This window comes from Dunckerocampus dactyliophorus, chromosome 19, assembly GCF_027744805.1.
Source record: "Dunckerocampus dactyliophorus isolate RoL2022-P2 chromosome 19, RoL_Ddac_1.1, whole genome shotgun sequence".
Classification (NCBI taxonomy): Eukaryota; Metazoa; Chordata; class Actinopteri; order Syngnathiformes; family Syngnathidae; genus Dunckerocampus; species Dunckerocampus dactyliophorus.
Window position 1 is genome coordinate 10,245,392 of NC_072837.1, and position 15,033 is coordinate 10,260,424.

The window sequence follows — 15,033 nt, forward strand, 5'->3', positions numbered from 1 at the left end:
TTGTATAGTGCTGTCGACTCTGCATCTACGTTCGTAGTACGCCCTGAGCGGATATGGCCGCCATGATGGTGAGCAGAATCCAGAAACAGTGCATTGGAAACATGTCCTCGGCACACTGCTCAGCCATTAATTGCTCTAGACCCGCCCACCTCTCTTGCTTACCATCATGGCAGACATTCTGCTTCATGGCGTAATACACTCTGTTCCATTCATTTGAGTCTGATTTGACAACCCTATTCAGCTCTATTGTCCTTGATTAATACAAATTATAAGCGTAGTCAAATAATTGTTTTATGTATACTATATTGTATTATTTATTATGTTGGTGCGTTTATACAAACTCGGAATAGCAAGGAAAAAGCAGGGGACACAAAAAAATCAGATATACTGTACCGTATGCAGTAGCAAATGCATAGCAAATAACATACCCATAATCAGATACTCACATGTATTTACTGTACAGTATTTTAATAGTACGCAGTACATTACATTTAAACTAGTTAATAAGCAAACTAAACCGGATTGTATTAGAATACTGTATACACAGCCTTCTTTTGGGATTATAATAATGATGTTTTCTTTAACGCAAATTAATTTATGATCTTTATTTTTTATACATTCTGTAAAATTGATGGACTGTTCATGTCTTTGTAATGCGGTAAATCTACAAAATCAGTGTATATATATATATATATATATATATATATATATATATATATATATATATATATATATATATATATATATATATATATATATATATAATTTAAATGTCAAGTACCCCCGCTGGCGTGCCTTCAAGAAGGAAGGTAAAATGTAGAATTACATACAATCTGGAGCATGCGCAGTGGCATTGAAATGATGTGGAGCGGGCTTTTGTAGATCAACGACCGACGGGCAACTTGTTCGCTGGCTAAATCTAACAGCAGTAAATCCCTTTAGCTGCGAAGTGACATGGCTTGACTGACGGCAACTTTCAGGAAATACAACAGGTGGACGAGCCGACGCACAATGACTGGAGGAATGCCGTAAGTGTCTTTTGTAGACTTTTACATTAAAACAAAAGTTTGACTCAAACACTCAGAGGCGTTTAAATGCAGTCGCTATTATTTCGACCACATTTCATTATATGTTTCTGTCAACCAGCTCTCGTTAGCGTCCTTGGCTAGCTGCCTGTTGGAGCCACACAAACTGCGCACTTTTCCTCAACCCGGCTCGTTCTTTAGAGTATTTTGAGTGTAAATTTCTTAAGTGTATATCATAAGCTTTATAAAAGATGTCTGGAGTGGGAATGAGGTAGTTGTGAATCGCCAATGGTTTAAGGCAGTAGTGTCCAATGTGCGGCTCAGGGGCCATTTCTCGCCCGCACCTCAGTTTTAATTGGCCCGTGACATACAGTATTGTAAAAATATATTTTAAAAATGGCCTCTCATCTAAACTATTACAAACTGTTTGCTATGTCTCATAATACAAAGCTGAGTTAAATATATTCAACTAACACATGTTGACCTACATTGCATTGGTTTAAATAATTAAGAATATCAAATGAGTGGCGCCTGCAGTTTTTTCTGGATGTGGCCCTCGAAGGACAGTTATTTTTAAACTGAGTTTCTACAAGAGTTTCGCATGCAGTGTAGCTGCTTGGTGTTCCCGTTATTACTTGTTAGGAAGTATGTGTAAAGTAATACCATGTATACCAGGGGTGTCCAACGTGCGGCCCATGGCACATTGTAAAAATATAATTCAACAAGAAATTTAAGTAATTTTGCAGCAATAAAGTCAAAATATCAAGACAAAAAGTTGTAATCTAATGAGGAAAAAGTCATATCTTTATGAGAATTATGTCTTCAAATTATGAGGAAAAATAACATCACTTTAGTAGCATAGAGGTGAAATACAAAAAAAGTCATATTTTTTTAAAAGTCATAATATTATGAAAAAAACAAAACAAATTATCTTTGTTGTTTTGTCATTTTTGTAAGAAATAGTTGTAATTTGTAATTTTGGAGAAATAAGTTGCAGGAAAAAATTACAATGTTACGAGAATAAAGCACAAATATTATGGAAATAAAGTCATACTGTTAATTATTAGTTGTACTTAAGTTGTGTTTATTATTAGAAACAAACAAAACAAACTGAAGTTGTCATTTTTGGACAATTAGGTGTGGGGGAAAAGTTATAATATTATCGGAACAAAGTCAAAATAATACAAAAAGTAAATTTCCGAAGATTATTAAGAAAAAAAGTTGAAATTTTTGGAAAATTTAAAAAAAACCCAGCAAAAATGGGAAACAATGAGCAAAACCAAAGTGCATACTAATAAACCGTTTTTTCACCGATATCATAGAGCTGGAATGAAGTTTTTAATTGAAATATATATATATATATAACGTCCTAGCATATCATTCATTTTTCACCACGTGGCCCTAGCTGGAAAATGTTTGGACACCCCTGACTGACTCTGTGTGTGCATGGAGGGGTAAAACTGAGCTTTTTGGTTTATATCATAAGAAATGTGGGACCCCATCTCATGTTTTTAAATCTTATTTAACAATAAAACATGAAGTTATTGACTTATGGGTTGTGGTTTCATTACATTTCATTAACATGCAGGGGCGATTGGAAACATGCGCAACCGAGTCAGTTGTGTTATGTGCATATGTCTAGCGACAAGCTACACACACAGAGTCCCATTATAGTGTGTTTGCGAGCAATGAACAGGTAGAAAAAATGATGGCTCTAAATCTATCTGTGGCGGTCCAATTTTAATTGTGGCGGGCCACCACAAATAAATGAATATATGGGAAACACCAAAACCTTGAATGTTCCTAAATGTTTTGAACTTGTTGCGGATTTGCATGTCAGACTGCACAGGAATTGTTAAACGAACCATTCATTCTCGGCCCATAGGTCAGGCGGCGCCATGGACGACACCAAGCTGAATGACTCCAATGTTAAAGTTGCCGTTCGTGTGCGACCGATGAACAGAAGAGGTGAGAATAATGCCACGCTGTCTTGTGACGGTCGCCATGTAGTTATAACTCGGACCGTGCGAACAGCGTCTCATATATTTACCTCTGAACAACATGGACAGGCTTTTCAAAATAATTCCATCCACTTCCGGTGACATTTATTTTGTGGTTGTGGGGTGGGGTTGAGTGGAAAGGCAAATATTTGAGTTTGCACTTACTGTAATCTTTAGATGTCATGTCAGGACTTAGAACAGGGCGTTTGTGATGGTTTACACTGACTGGCCACAGAATTAGGTACACCTGCACAGTATGAGATTTAGATCTGCATGAATAAAATGAGAGAGTAGATCACCGCCTATACGCGGTTTGACACTGTAAATAATTTGTTTTTTGGATGGTAACTTCAATAGAAAGTGGTTTGATGGCGCTATCTGCAGGGGAAATATGTGTGGCAGCTATGAAACCAGCCGAGGGTGCTGTCCCTCAAGTCAATTCACTCAACATTTTGTAGCAGGAAGACGCTTTGACGAGACACGATGTTGTGTAACTGCACGTTTTGTAAGTACTCTATGCCTGTAATTGTTTCTTAATGAGTAAAAGACTATTTAAAATGTGTTTAATAACTGTGAGAACCACAATATGGGCTTTATAGTATCAAATGTAGGTATTTTTCGGACTTTTTATGGGGGTTTTTTTGCGGTATTTCATAATTCCCTGGGGGTCGTGGAAGGCAACCCCCATGAATAGCGGGGATCTGCTGTACACCAAAAAATTTAAAACAGCCCTTATTGTGTCACATTTCATTCTACACCAACGCAAACTACATTTGCAATAATTAAAGTATTCTTGAACCTGCCATTATGTGCTTAAAAATGCAATAATTCGGCCATTTACTGGTAAAAAAACCCATCTTATTTGGCCGACAGTGGTAAAGCTTGAGTTGCACAGAAAGTAGGGAAGCCCACGCACACACTTCCCCAACAGGATGTTACCCAGCATGGTTTGCAGGATATGAATTAGTATAAAATTGTATAGTTTTGCATGTGTATTAGTGTGTAAGTGTGTATTTTGATACACGCATAGTCCTTGTGTTGCAGTTACGTGTTCCACATTTTACTTGTTGTATTATTTTTTTGTTGCACCGTGATTGGGGGAGGTGTTTGGTTTGATAGCCTACTGCTGGTTTGTGTTGTGTGTGCGTGCGTATAAATGTCTAGCTACTACATAGACAGCACTTGGTCAAGCAAACTGTTATGTTATGTAGAGTAGCATCATGGCCATCGTTCAAACTTGGTTAGAGTGTCAAAAATAAATATTTTTAAGGGTGGCCTCCGATTTGATCTGATTTTTTATAGTCTTGATCCAATCCGAGCCGGTACGGATTCTTTTTGTTTTTGTTTTTTTTTAATAATAAGCTTTTGTTACAAACGTGAATTTGTGTAATTGAATATGTTTATGAAAATAGCCCTTCAAAGCATTCGCAATCAAAGTATTGCTGAATTTATGTTTTTATTGCACAGCATGACCAACAATATTGTTTAGTTTTTGTAACAAACTTCTGTGAGTCAGGTCCCTAATCCAATAAAAGATAAAATTGGAAAAAACAGGCGTGCAAAATACTTTTAGGGGAGGACAAATCATTTTACATGGTTATAGATCAATTTGTGGTGTGATTTAAAATGTATGACTTTTTTTTAAACAAACTCTCTTCAACACAATAATAATTTCTTGACGGTCCCTAGTATAAACAACCAGCGGTTAGAGCAGCACTTCTTGTGCGAACTCCCCGCACAATGACGCAGCAGTCTGCGCACAGTGGGGGGGAACTACCACTGTAGCTACAGAGCTGAATATCCAATGTTCATTGTGAATCTAGTTTCACCACGACACACCGCAGACATGTCTGCATGGTGGTGTTGCGTTTTGTTCTTCTTGCGGATGGCGGGAGTCGAGTGGCAACCAGCTTTGAGGCGCATTATACATAAATACATAAATAGAGGCTAGTGAGTTTGCGGAGAGGTCTCGCAGGACATGCAGACGTCTCGCATCAGTCTTGTTTTGTGGGAATTTAGAGGCATATTTTCTCTGAATTTTGGGTCAAATTCTAAATTGAGCACAGAGGCTTTAATTTTGAGTGATTCCATTGTATCTCCATTGTATAGGCCATTTTTCTACAACTTTTATATTGGATCTCATTAAACTGTGTGTGTACCTAATGTTGCCCTCGTTCTTGCTTCTACAGGAATTCTTAGCAAAGTTGTGTCCATGCTTTTCCTTAACCACTTTTCCAATTTACCATCGGTTCAAGGATTAGCGTTGAAATGTTAAGGCAAGTCCTGGATGAATCACCATTATAAAACTATTTCCTGCCACATCATGTTGAGCATTTACTCACAAATGCACATACAAGCTTTGGTGTCTTAGAAAGCGTTACAGTGGCATATGATAACTTAAAACATGCACCACCACTTACATTTAATGATTAACTAAACAGGAGCCCAGGCCTTACAGCACACTTATACTACTGTGAATTGCTGTCATGACATTTGTCCTTGTCTAGTTTGCTGTAGTACTAATGGAGTTTTGGTTCCCTCCAGAAAAAGACCTCAAGGCAAAATGTGTGGTAGAAATGGAAGGGAGCCAGACAATATTGAACCCTGCCATGACAACTTTGAGCAAAGGAGACCCACGGTAAGTGAAAGCCATATAATTCTTTCCTTTGTAAATTAAGAGAATTTAAAATAAATAGTTTAATTAAAAAAAAAAGATTTAAATGCTTAAGAATAATAATAACTGGGTAAAACATTATTTGTTTGTTTTTTTTAAAAGGTCTTTAGTCCATTAATTCATTTATTTATAACTTTTTTTTAGTAAAAACCAAAGTGTCTGATATTATTTATTCTGAATTCATTCATTTATTATTATTTATTAACATATTCCTTGGTATATTTTGTATTTAACAGTTAATTATACAAGAGTTTTTACTCCTTTGTGTATTCTAGTTCTTCTATATATTTCTTTTTTTATTGAATAAGCTATGTACAAACTCCAAGGGATCTAGTAACTCTACTTTTGCCCATTCTTATGTGTTTTTCTTTAGTAAATGGTAATATGTCAATATGTTAGACACGGGAATTGAATAGACTACCAGGAATTGCTGTGATTCAATAAGCTCTACTTCTTCCTGCGCTTTTTCGGACATGTTGAATTGTTTTGGGAACGAATATGCTGCAGTGGGTTCATGTTTTGCCCAACTCAAGTGTGGACAAGCTGTTAATACTAAATGAGTTGCTGTCACTCTCCACCTTCGGAGCACAGCACACACTATACAGGCTCCAACCAGCCCGTCTGGTTAGCAAGTGGTGTTGTAGTAGTCTCATAGCCCCCACCCCCTCTCACCTACACCTCCCTCCTAGTTCATGCCTCTCTTTGCAAAGGGTGTGTCATTTACTGCCCAGTCTTGTTTGAGAAGAACAAAAAGGAGCATTAACATTCAGCTCCCAGAATTAAACTAAAAAGGTCTAGTCGTCATGGGCATTTTGTCTTTATTTGAAAATGCAATATTCACAAAACACAAAACATACATATGTGTACATATATACATACACCAGTAGATACAATATGTACAAGCTGTAAACATAAGATCAAATGTCCATGTCCTCAGTCTGACTGCCATCAGCAAACTGTTTGCAGGCTTCCTTGTGCATCATCTCTAGAAGAGGCTTCCTTCTGAGATGACAGACATGCAGACCAATTTGAGTACAGCGTATGGTCTGGGCACTGTCCAGCTTAGCCCCCACCCCTTCCACTTCTGCAGCAATGCTGGCAGCACTCATACTGTATGTCTGTTTTACAAACACAACCTGTGGCTATGAAGCCGTGCATGTGCACTCAAATTCTTTGGTCGACCAACTGTTCTGAGTGGAAGCTGTCCTGTTAAAGCACTATATGGTCTTGGTCACCGTACTGCATTTTACTTTTTTACTTTCAGGGTGTTGGCAATCTTCTTGTAGACCAGGCCGTCTTTATGTAGAGCCACAATTTTTTATTTTTATTATTATTTTTTTTACATCCTCAGAGAGTTCTTTGCCATGAAGTGTCATGTTGAACTTCCAGTGAGTAGTTTGAGCGAGTGTGGGAGAGATAGCACCTGCTCCCCATTCCCACCTTGTGTATGAACAACGATACATTATTTGTAGTAACTGATGATCTCTCAAGGCACGCTAGTAGTGTGCCGCAGCACAGTGGTTGGGAATCCCTGCCCTAATGTAATGGTACGGGAAACACTTGCTGTATCACAATACTATTATTTTTGTTGGCAAATATTTTTTACGACGCGACTCCTAGTATCAAAACTGACATTCATTAGAACTTTAAGTGCAGGTGCAGGTGTACAGGTGTCATAATGCAGTGTGGTCATTGCGTTTACTGTAGCTTCACAGTCCACATCCACGTAGTCATCAGGTCACCTAATGGATAAATAAAAACAGGATGCCTTGAATCCCCATCTTGGCTGAAAAAGCTCCTGTTGGTAGCCATCCTATACATTTTGTGTGTGTCAGTGTGTCTTTTCTGCCTTGACACGCTTCAGCCTCCATGTTTTTCCCCATAGGGCCTGATTTAAACAGGTTTTACCAGCTCCCTTAACGGGGGGTCGAAATTCCTCAAAGGGTCAACCAGAAGCAGAAGTGATAGAAAACAATAAAAAATGAATGGAGGACGTCCTGGTTGGCATTCCTTGATGTTAGCATAATATGTATCGAGCTTTGTGAGGCAAGTCAATGACTCGCCACCTTTCCAAGCTTTGTGCTTTGTCAGCTTGCCCCCTGACAACTTGAGATGAATTGCCGTGTGAGCCTCAGGGGGTGTTAATATGTAGCAGTAATATTGGTAGCAGTGTTGCCAACTCCTCAGTCAGGAAAGTATCCATTGCCTGTCCTAAAGGTCGCTATAAGTTGCTAAATGATGTCGTCGTTGCCATTTCCTGTGTTTATACGACTTGCTCAGAGGGCGTACAGTGAACACCTTCTCCTCTGATTTCGTATTTGCAATTAACGGTTATCATACTAATTAGTTCCGGCTCCAGTAATGCGTTCTATCTCTCTTTAATTGCCATTGTAAAACACTTTGTCTCGCTTTAATTTCCATTTTTCACTCACAACGAAGGAAGCCAACAAGCTATCAGGTCAACAGGAGTTGTGGTTGCGCACCGACTTCGCTGTCTGGAAAACACCGCCCTTACCGTTTTGGAAGAGAATTGCGCGGCACGCGCTCAACTTCGACAAAGAGCTATAAAAGGATCAAGGCATAAGAGGCAACGGTGTCTCCAAAAACACAAGAAAAAGTCGTTTGAAAAAGGTGCTAGAGGGGTCTGAATGCAGTCATCCCTCGCCACTTCATGCTTTGATTTCTACCAAACCTATAGTCTGGATGTATTGTATACATACATTATTTTTTAAAAAGGTAATGTTTAATTTAGTGGACATATACTGTATTCGTCGTCACAACATGGCGGTTCAAATTTTGCGGCTTCACTATGCTACTTCGAGCTTCAATACGGCTTATTATTACTAAAAAAAAATACATAATTATGCAAATAAATATTTTTACCTAAATTAAGTATTTTCAAGCATAAAAATGGCTAAATTACGTAAAATACAAATATAAGACATTCAGAAGACACATTCAAAGACACTGGGATGATATGTTGTAGTCTACACTGGTCACTAGGTGTCAGTAATGCTACTGGAATGTTCCAGCACCAGACATGAACTGAATTGATACTTGCATGAGTGGTTTGAGGCCATGTGTCTAGAATACAGGTATTTTACTGTATAAAAGCATATTTATCTATGCATTTTAGCCTCTTGTCTTTGTAGTTTGTGTCATAGGAAAAGTGTCATAAGTACCTCATTTAACAACAGACCATGAAGTTATTGACTTACAGGTGTTACTTTCATTTTGTGCGACAGTAGACACATGAACGTGCAACTTCTACCACACACGGGCGATTACAAAAACATTCTTGTTGTTTCCTGGGATCCGTTTAAGTGTGCACTGATTTTAAAGCTAATGTATGCATCATTGCGCATTTAATATCTCTCTATATTGATGTCCAGAGGTGTTAGAATGCGTGACCGAGTCAACTGTGGCAGCTTTTTCTGGCTTCTGGTTGGCCAAAATGCGCATGATTGTGTTTTTGTCAGGCGCGTTTGAGGACAGAGTTGGAACAAAAAGCTACACAGACAGGATCAAGTAACGCCGAAAAAAGAAAAAGACAACAGTAACATCAAATATACATGTGGCAAATCAAAATCAAAAGGGGAAACAGTGGAATACTCACTAAAAACGAAAAAGCCACTAATATAGAAGGTGCTGTCAGACCCTCAGGGCGGGGGAACTTAATGAAGCCTTTGTTGTTGCTTTCATAGCTTGGTAGCCCACCTAAGTTGCATTCTTTAGCAAATTCCTTTTCATTGGAAGCTGCCCTTGAAGTTTAGTTCAGCCCTTTAAAAATGTACTGAAAATACAACACAATTCTCAAAAATTCCCTTATCTCACTTTGCTCTCGATAACAACTTTTGTATCTGTTTATTTTATCACACACACAGTTGTTTTGTATTCCGGCTTTGAAAGCTGCTGCGCATCTTATTAAGTGTTGGCGTCATACAGCACGTCCCTATAATGTCCTGTCACTGTAATCTGAGATAGCTGAGCTGGCCTGCACTTGGTTGGTCACCCTTACCTTCCTCCTCACTCTCCTTCAGCGACTCCTAGGAGCTGAGATTCGCTGCCAGTTATCTTAGGAATGTCCTTGCCGGCCCAGGAGAGGACAAGACTTAATGTTGCTCTTTCATGGGCAAGCGGACATCACACAGGGACGCCTTGTTTCACTGCAGCCCCTATGGTTGGCCATGGCTACTTCAGCGGCCTTTTTTTAAACCGCTAAATTGATATGTCTGCTTGCTTAGAGACTGTGTCTTTTGTAGTAGTGCACTTAGAGTGTCTGCCACATATACGCTCACTGGGCTACTTGATTGCATTAAGTAAAAAAAATCTATTTTGCCCCCAAGGGAGGAGCAGTTACACATCTTTGTTAAATTTCATATCTTCCACAAAATTCCGGGAGTTTTACTACTGTCATCACTGAAAAATGTACTTTTGTCTGTATATGACTAACTCTGCTAATGTTTTTTTGTGTGTACTATGTATTGCATCTATTCCAGAGGGACACTTAAACTGTACTGCCTAAAAAGGCCTGTGGTCAGATAAGATTTTGTCGACCGGATGGGAAAAGTCCTGTGGAAAGAACATGCGACTTGTGAAAGTGTCTGTGTTTATGAAAGATGTCCACAATAAATCAAGGGTGTCCAAAGTGCGACCCAGAGCTCGTTTGCGGCCTGCAGTTTGTTTTTTATTGGCCTGCGGCACATTGTAGAAACAAAACGAAAACAAAAAAAGGCCAGCAAAAATGGGAAAAATATAGCAAAAAGGCAGAACCGAAAATTGTACACTAATAAATGATACTGGTAACTAATAAAAGCTTTGTCATTAAATATATATAATTTTTTTAAGGCTTTTTTACGAAATTAAAAAAATACATAAAAGTGGCCCCCCACGTCTTTTGATTTTCATCATGCAGTGCTCGGTTGAAAAGTTTGGACACTCCTGCAATAAATAGTACATTATTAGGTATTGTTTGCCAAAATTAATCATTTTCAAGCATAAAAACGGCTAAATGAACAAAAATACAAATATAAGGCATTCAAAAGATGCATTCAAACCAATAACTGATGTAGTATTCTACACTAGTCACTAGGTGGCACTAATGTTGCTGTAATGTTCAGTGAGACACACAAGCACCAAGCACTTGATTGCTGGAACAACAGGCTTTTATTGCAGGTTTGAATAATCTCACAGCAGGCAGTTGTGGCCGTAACCCACGGCTAGATGAAACTCAACTCTGAACCCCCCGACACCACTTCCTGTATGCCACGCATGCTGCTCCCTTAGGGAACATATTTATAGCAACACACACACGAGCACAAGTCTTATTTATGTCTTAAATGGCTTATTTAGTCTTATTATGTGTACTATATTGGGTAATACAAGTGTAAAGGTGACTATAGGGATGTTATTTTACGTGCAGAGGGCTCTGATAATGTTAAAAACACTATTTATAAGGTTAACAGGTTTTCTATGCTCTAACAATGAAAATATTCCATTTATAAATAACGAATCCTACTTCTCTGAAATTTGCTTATCATGGTCATCTCAGGAACCAATTAACAGTGATAAACGAGGGCTTACTGTACTCCAAATTGAGTTGATTTTAAATTGATTACTCTTTTTTTTCTTTCTCAGGAATCAACCAAAGGTTTGTATTTTCATATCCAAATATGTCACGTTCCCCTTTGTGTTTTCAAAGTCCTAAGTAGGAAAATCCTATCTCTTTGTGTCCTCTCCTGTGCCATCAGGTTTTTGCCTATGATCACTGTTTCTGGTCCATGGATGAATCTCAGAAAGACAAGTTTGCAGGTTTGCTCTTTATCAGTTCTGTTTTTAGCTCCTGGTGAGTCATTTCTTAAACTTAACTCGCCACAGAGCGTTGGCTGGTGCGCTGAACTATTTACGGAGAGAGGGGAAGAAATGGATTGTTTTACCGCTTGGGATTCAGTCACACTTGCTTTAGCGGCAGGGAAAAGGTGGTAATAAATGCACACTGTCTATTCTTAGCTATTTTTATTTATTCAGATAAAAAATAATAATTTGGCCACGCTCCTGAGGACTGGTCAGAAACTGTCTTTGGTGTGTGTTCCCCTTTCATTTGAATGTGCCCTTTCTATTCTCATATGTTAAGGTCAAGAAGTAGTGTTCCAATGCCTTGGGGAGAGTTTGCTAGACAATGCCTTCATGGGATACAATGCCTGCATCTTTGCTTATGGGCAGACAGGTAAATACAACACCACATACACAAAATTAGACTGTGTTCTCCATAAAACTGAGCCTGGGACCATTATTCTTTTGGCACTGACTTTACCTGAATGCCATTTATTTCCCGCAGGCTATTTATACAGCAGTAGAAAGTCAACCAGCCTTAACTCTAATCCTGGTGTACTGCACCCACAACTTGTAACTGTATCTGAGAGAGCTTTAAAAACTGAAAACGTCCAGCTTTGTCACATTGCTGTTTCCACAGTGGTCACGTGCGGCTAGAAATGCTGTAAAAACTGCAGACAGAAACTACAATATGGATCAAATGGGACAGAATAAAATAAATTGATACATCTTTGAATTATTACTTACATGTGTCATTAAGGCCGCACCTTGGTCTAGTGGTTAGCGTGTTGGCCACACAGTCACAGTCACACAGGAAGGGGAAGACCTGGGTTAGAATCTCCATTGGGCATTTCTGTGTGGAGTTTGCATGTTCTCCCCGTGCGTGGGTTTTCTGCGGGTACTCCGGTTTTCTCCCACATTCCAAAAACATGCATGATATGTTAATTGGCGACTCTAAATTGTCCATAGGTTTGAATGTGCGTTCGTCCAATGAAGCGTTCCTCCAATGCTGCGTTTGCATAATCCAAGTTTCACACTGCTCCAAATGAAATAGTTAAAATAGAAGAGCAGGCAGGTGAACATTTCTTGGATTGCCTTTCACTCAAAATGCGACACTACCTGTCCATGTTCAGGCTCTGGAAAGTCGTACACCATGATGGGTTCTGCAGAACAGCCTGGTCTCATCCCTCGCCTCTGCAGCTCCCTGTTCTCCAGGACCGTGCAGGAGGCTCGAGAGGGAGAAAGCTTCACTGTGGAAGTTTCCTACATGGAGATTTACAATGAGAAGGTCCGGGACCTGCTGGACCCGAAAGGGTGAGAAAAAAACTTGGGTACATTGTCTTTTTAGTTATTAAACGCAAATTCTCACATTTCACAGCTTTCTGAATACATCAACAGACTTGTCAATTAACTCATCATGGAGGAAGGCCATAATTAAATTAATCTCAAATTTGCACTGCCTGTGTTTGTAGAAGCCGGCAAACGCTGAGAGTGAGGGAGCACAAAGTCTTGGGGCCTTATGTTGATGGGCTGTCTCGTCTGGCTGTGGCTAACTACAAGGTAGCGTGGGGATTAGTGCTTGTCATATACTGTATACAGTAATTCCTTGCCACTTCGCGCTTCGAATTTTGTGGCTTCACTCTATCACCGTTTTTCAAAAATATATTCATAAATCATGCTATTTTGTGATTGAATAAGGCCTATTGTTAATCAAAAATATGCATATTTAAGCAATTTTGTTTGTATTTTTTGCCTGAATTGAGCATTTTCAAGCATAATACACTACTACTCAAATACAAATACGAGGCATTCAGAAGACACGCACTCAAAGACTTTGTGATGATATGTAGTATTCTAAAAAATAAAAATAAATATACAGTTGGAAATCCCACAGTTTTTGCATGTTTATGTTGTTTTTTTTTTGCGAATGGCGACCTGTCCCACTTTGAGTGGTGATGTATACATATGCTTACATTTCTGTTTTCCTCTCATTTCATTACACTGCAATGGGAAGATGGGAAGAAGAACGGTTACAAATATGTGACTAATATGATTATGTGTCTTGACTTTGGCAGGACATTGAGTCTCTGATGTCGGAGGGAAATAAATCTCGCACAGTGGCCGCCACGAACATGAATGAAGAGAGCAGCCGATCGCACGCTGTGTTTAACATCACCCTCACACACACACTAATGGACCTGCAGTCAGGGGTGAGACACATACACACGCTTGTCTGCATTTGGTCCATTCCGGTTTGTCCTGGAATATCCGGTTAAAGATGCCATCCGATAGTGTACAGTAGCTTGGTTTTTAGGGGTCTGCTCTGTATGGTTCACTCCAGACAAGCGGAGAGAAGGTGAGCAAACTGAGTCTCGTGGACCTGGCAGGAAGTGAGCGTGCAGCCAAGACTGGGGCAGCTGGTGAAAGACTGAAAGAAGGCAGCAACATCAACAAGTGCGAGGACTGAAAAAACACATAATATGACATCTACTCATAAAGATACATTTGAATTACTGCATGTCCCTATCTCTTATCTTTGTGTGAAAACTGTGTTTGTCTATGTGCTATTCCTCCCGCTCTCAGATCTCTAAGCACATTAGGTTTGGTTATCTCAGCATTGGCTGACCAGGGTGCAGGGAAGAACAGGAGCAAATTTGTTCCTTATAGGGACTCCGTGCTGACCTGGCTGCTCAAGGTATTGAAATTCAGAATAAAAATGTTTATGCCAGAAACATTTCATTTTCATTTGAAGCGTCTACTCAGTTGTAAAAATACATTTTATGCCGAGAATAAATCGCAAAGGTTACATCGAGGCAATTGAATTATTGTTTGAAGCTTCTTTAGTTCTGTATGTCTAAGTATGGAGACTCCCTATTTATGTCTCTGGTGGGCATGTCCATGTAGTCCCATGTATTAAGACAATCTTTGGGGGAGAGATGTTAGGACAGATGATAGGTGCTCCTCTTCTCCTGGCGGATTTGACAATGGCCCAGTTAGGATACCAACAGTGAGATGGCGTAAACCTACTCTGTTTAGATGGGAGGCACAGAAAATCCCTACCCCTGACAATGAAAGCCAGAAAGAACAGACGCACATCAGGAAGGCTCCTTCTAACTGTGGGTGTCCTAACTGGGCCTTTGTCAAATCCGCCAGGGGAAGAAGGGCACCTACTGTATCACCCCTCGTCTGCCTATGACAATGTCCTCACATCTCTTCCCCGAGGATTGTCTCATTCCACAGAAGGAATGACCACTAATGAGCTATTTTGCCCGGCAACAACCCAATTGGGAACACATCCACCTCCACATAAACAGTGGGACTCCACACTTAAAATTTACACCTGAAGAAGCATTTTGGATTAAAGGTGAAAATGTCTTCAACAAACAAGCAGATTCCAGTTATGACTCGGATGACTGAGTATCTACGTACACAGACAGATGCAGTCAGAGGTCATTACATACAGTATTTGACCCCTAAAGGTGATCACATCTGTGTACCTGCA

The 15,033-nt window shown here is 39.4% G+C and overlaps 1 protein-coding gene across 7 annotated transcripts in view; it reads left to right on the top strand.

Moving 5' to 3' along the window:
* Positions 1–887: 887 nt before the first annotated feature.
* Positions 888–15,033, top strand: part of LOC129172043 (kinesin-like protein KIF13B) — a 37,350-nt gene continuing 23,204 nt past the window's right edge. For 6 of the 7 annotated variants that reach the window (XR_008566900.1, XM_054761373.1, XM_054761375.1 and 3 more), the window contains exons 1-11: positions 888–1,028; positions 2,911–2,993; positions 5,570–5,663; positions 11,337–11,349; positions 11,450–11,510; positions 11,833–11,925; positions 12,665–12,845; positions 13,004–13,091; positions 13,607–13,741; positions 13,873–13,985; positions 14,115–14,226. Coding sequence is in view for 6 of the 7 variants with exons in the window: in XM_054761373.1 (XP_054617348.1) it covers positions 1,012–1,028; positions 2,911–2,993; positions 5,570–5,663; positions 11,337–11,349; positions 11,450–11,510; positions 11,833–11,925; positions 12,665–12,845; positions 13,004–13,091; positions 13,607–13,741; positions 13,873–13,985; positions 14,115–14,226 (990 nt within the window). In the remaining variant the exon portion in view is untranslated. Of the gene's footprint in view, positions 1,029–2,910; positions 2,994–5,569; positions 5,664–11,336; positions 11,350–11,449; positions 11,511–11,832; positions 11,926–12,664; positions 12,846–13,003; positions 13,092–13,606; positions 13,742–13,872; positions 13,986–14,114; positions 14,227–15,033 lie in introns of those variants that run through there. The other variant, XM_054761379.1, reaches the window with a different exon arrangement.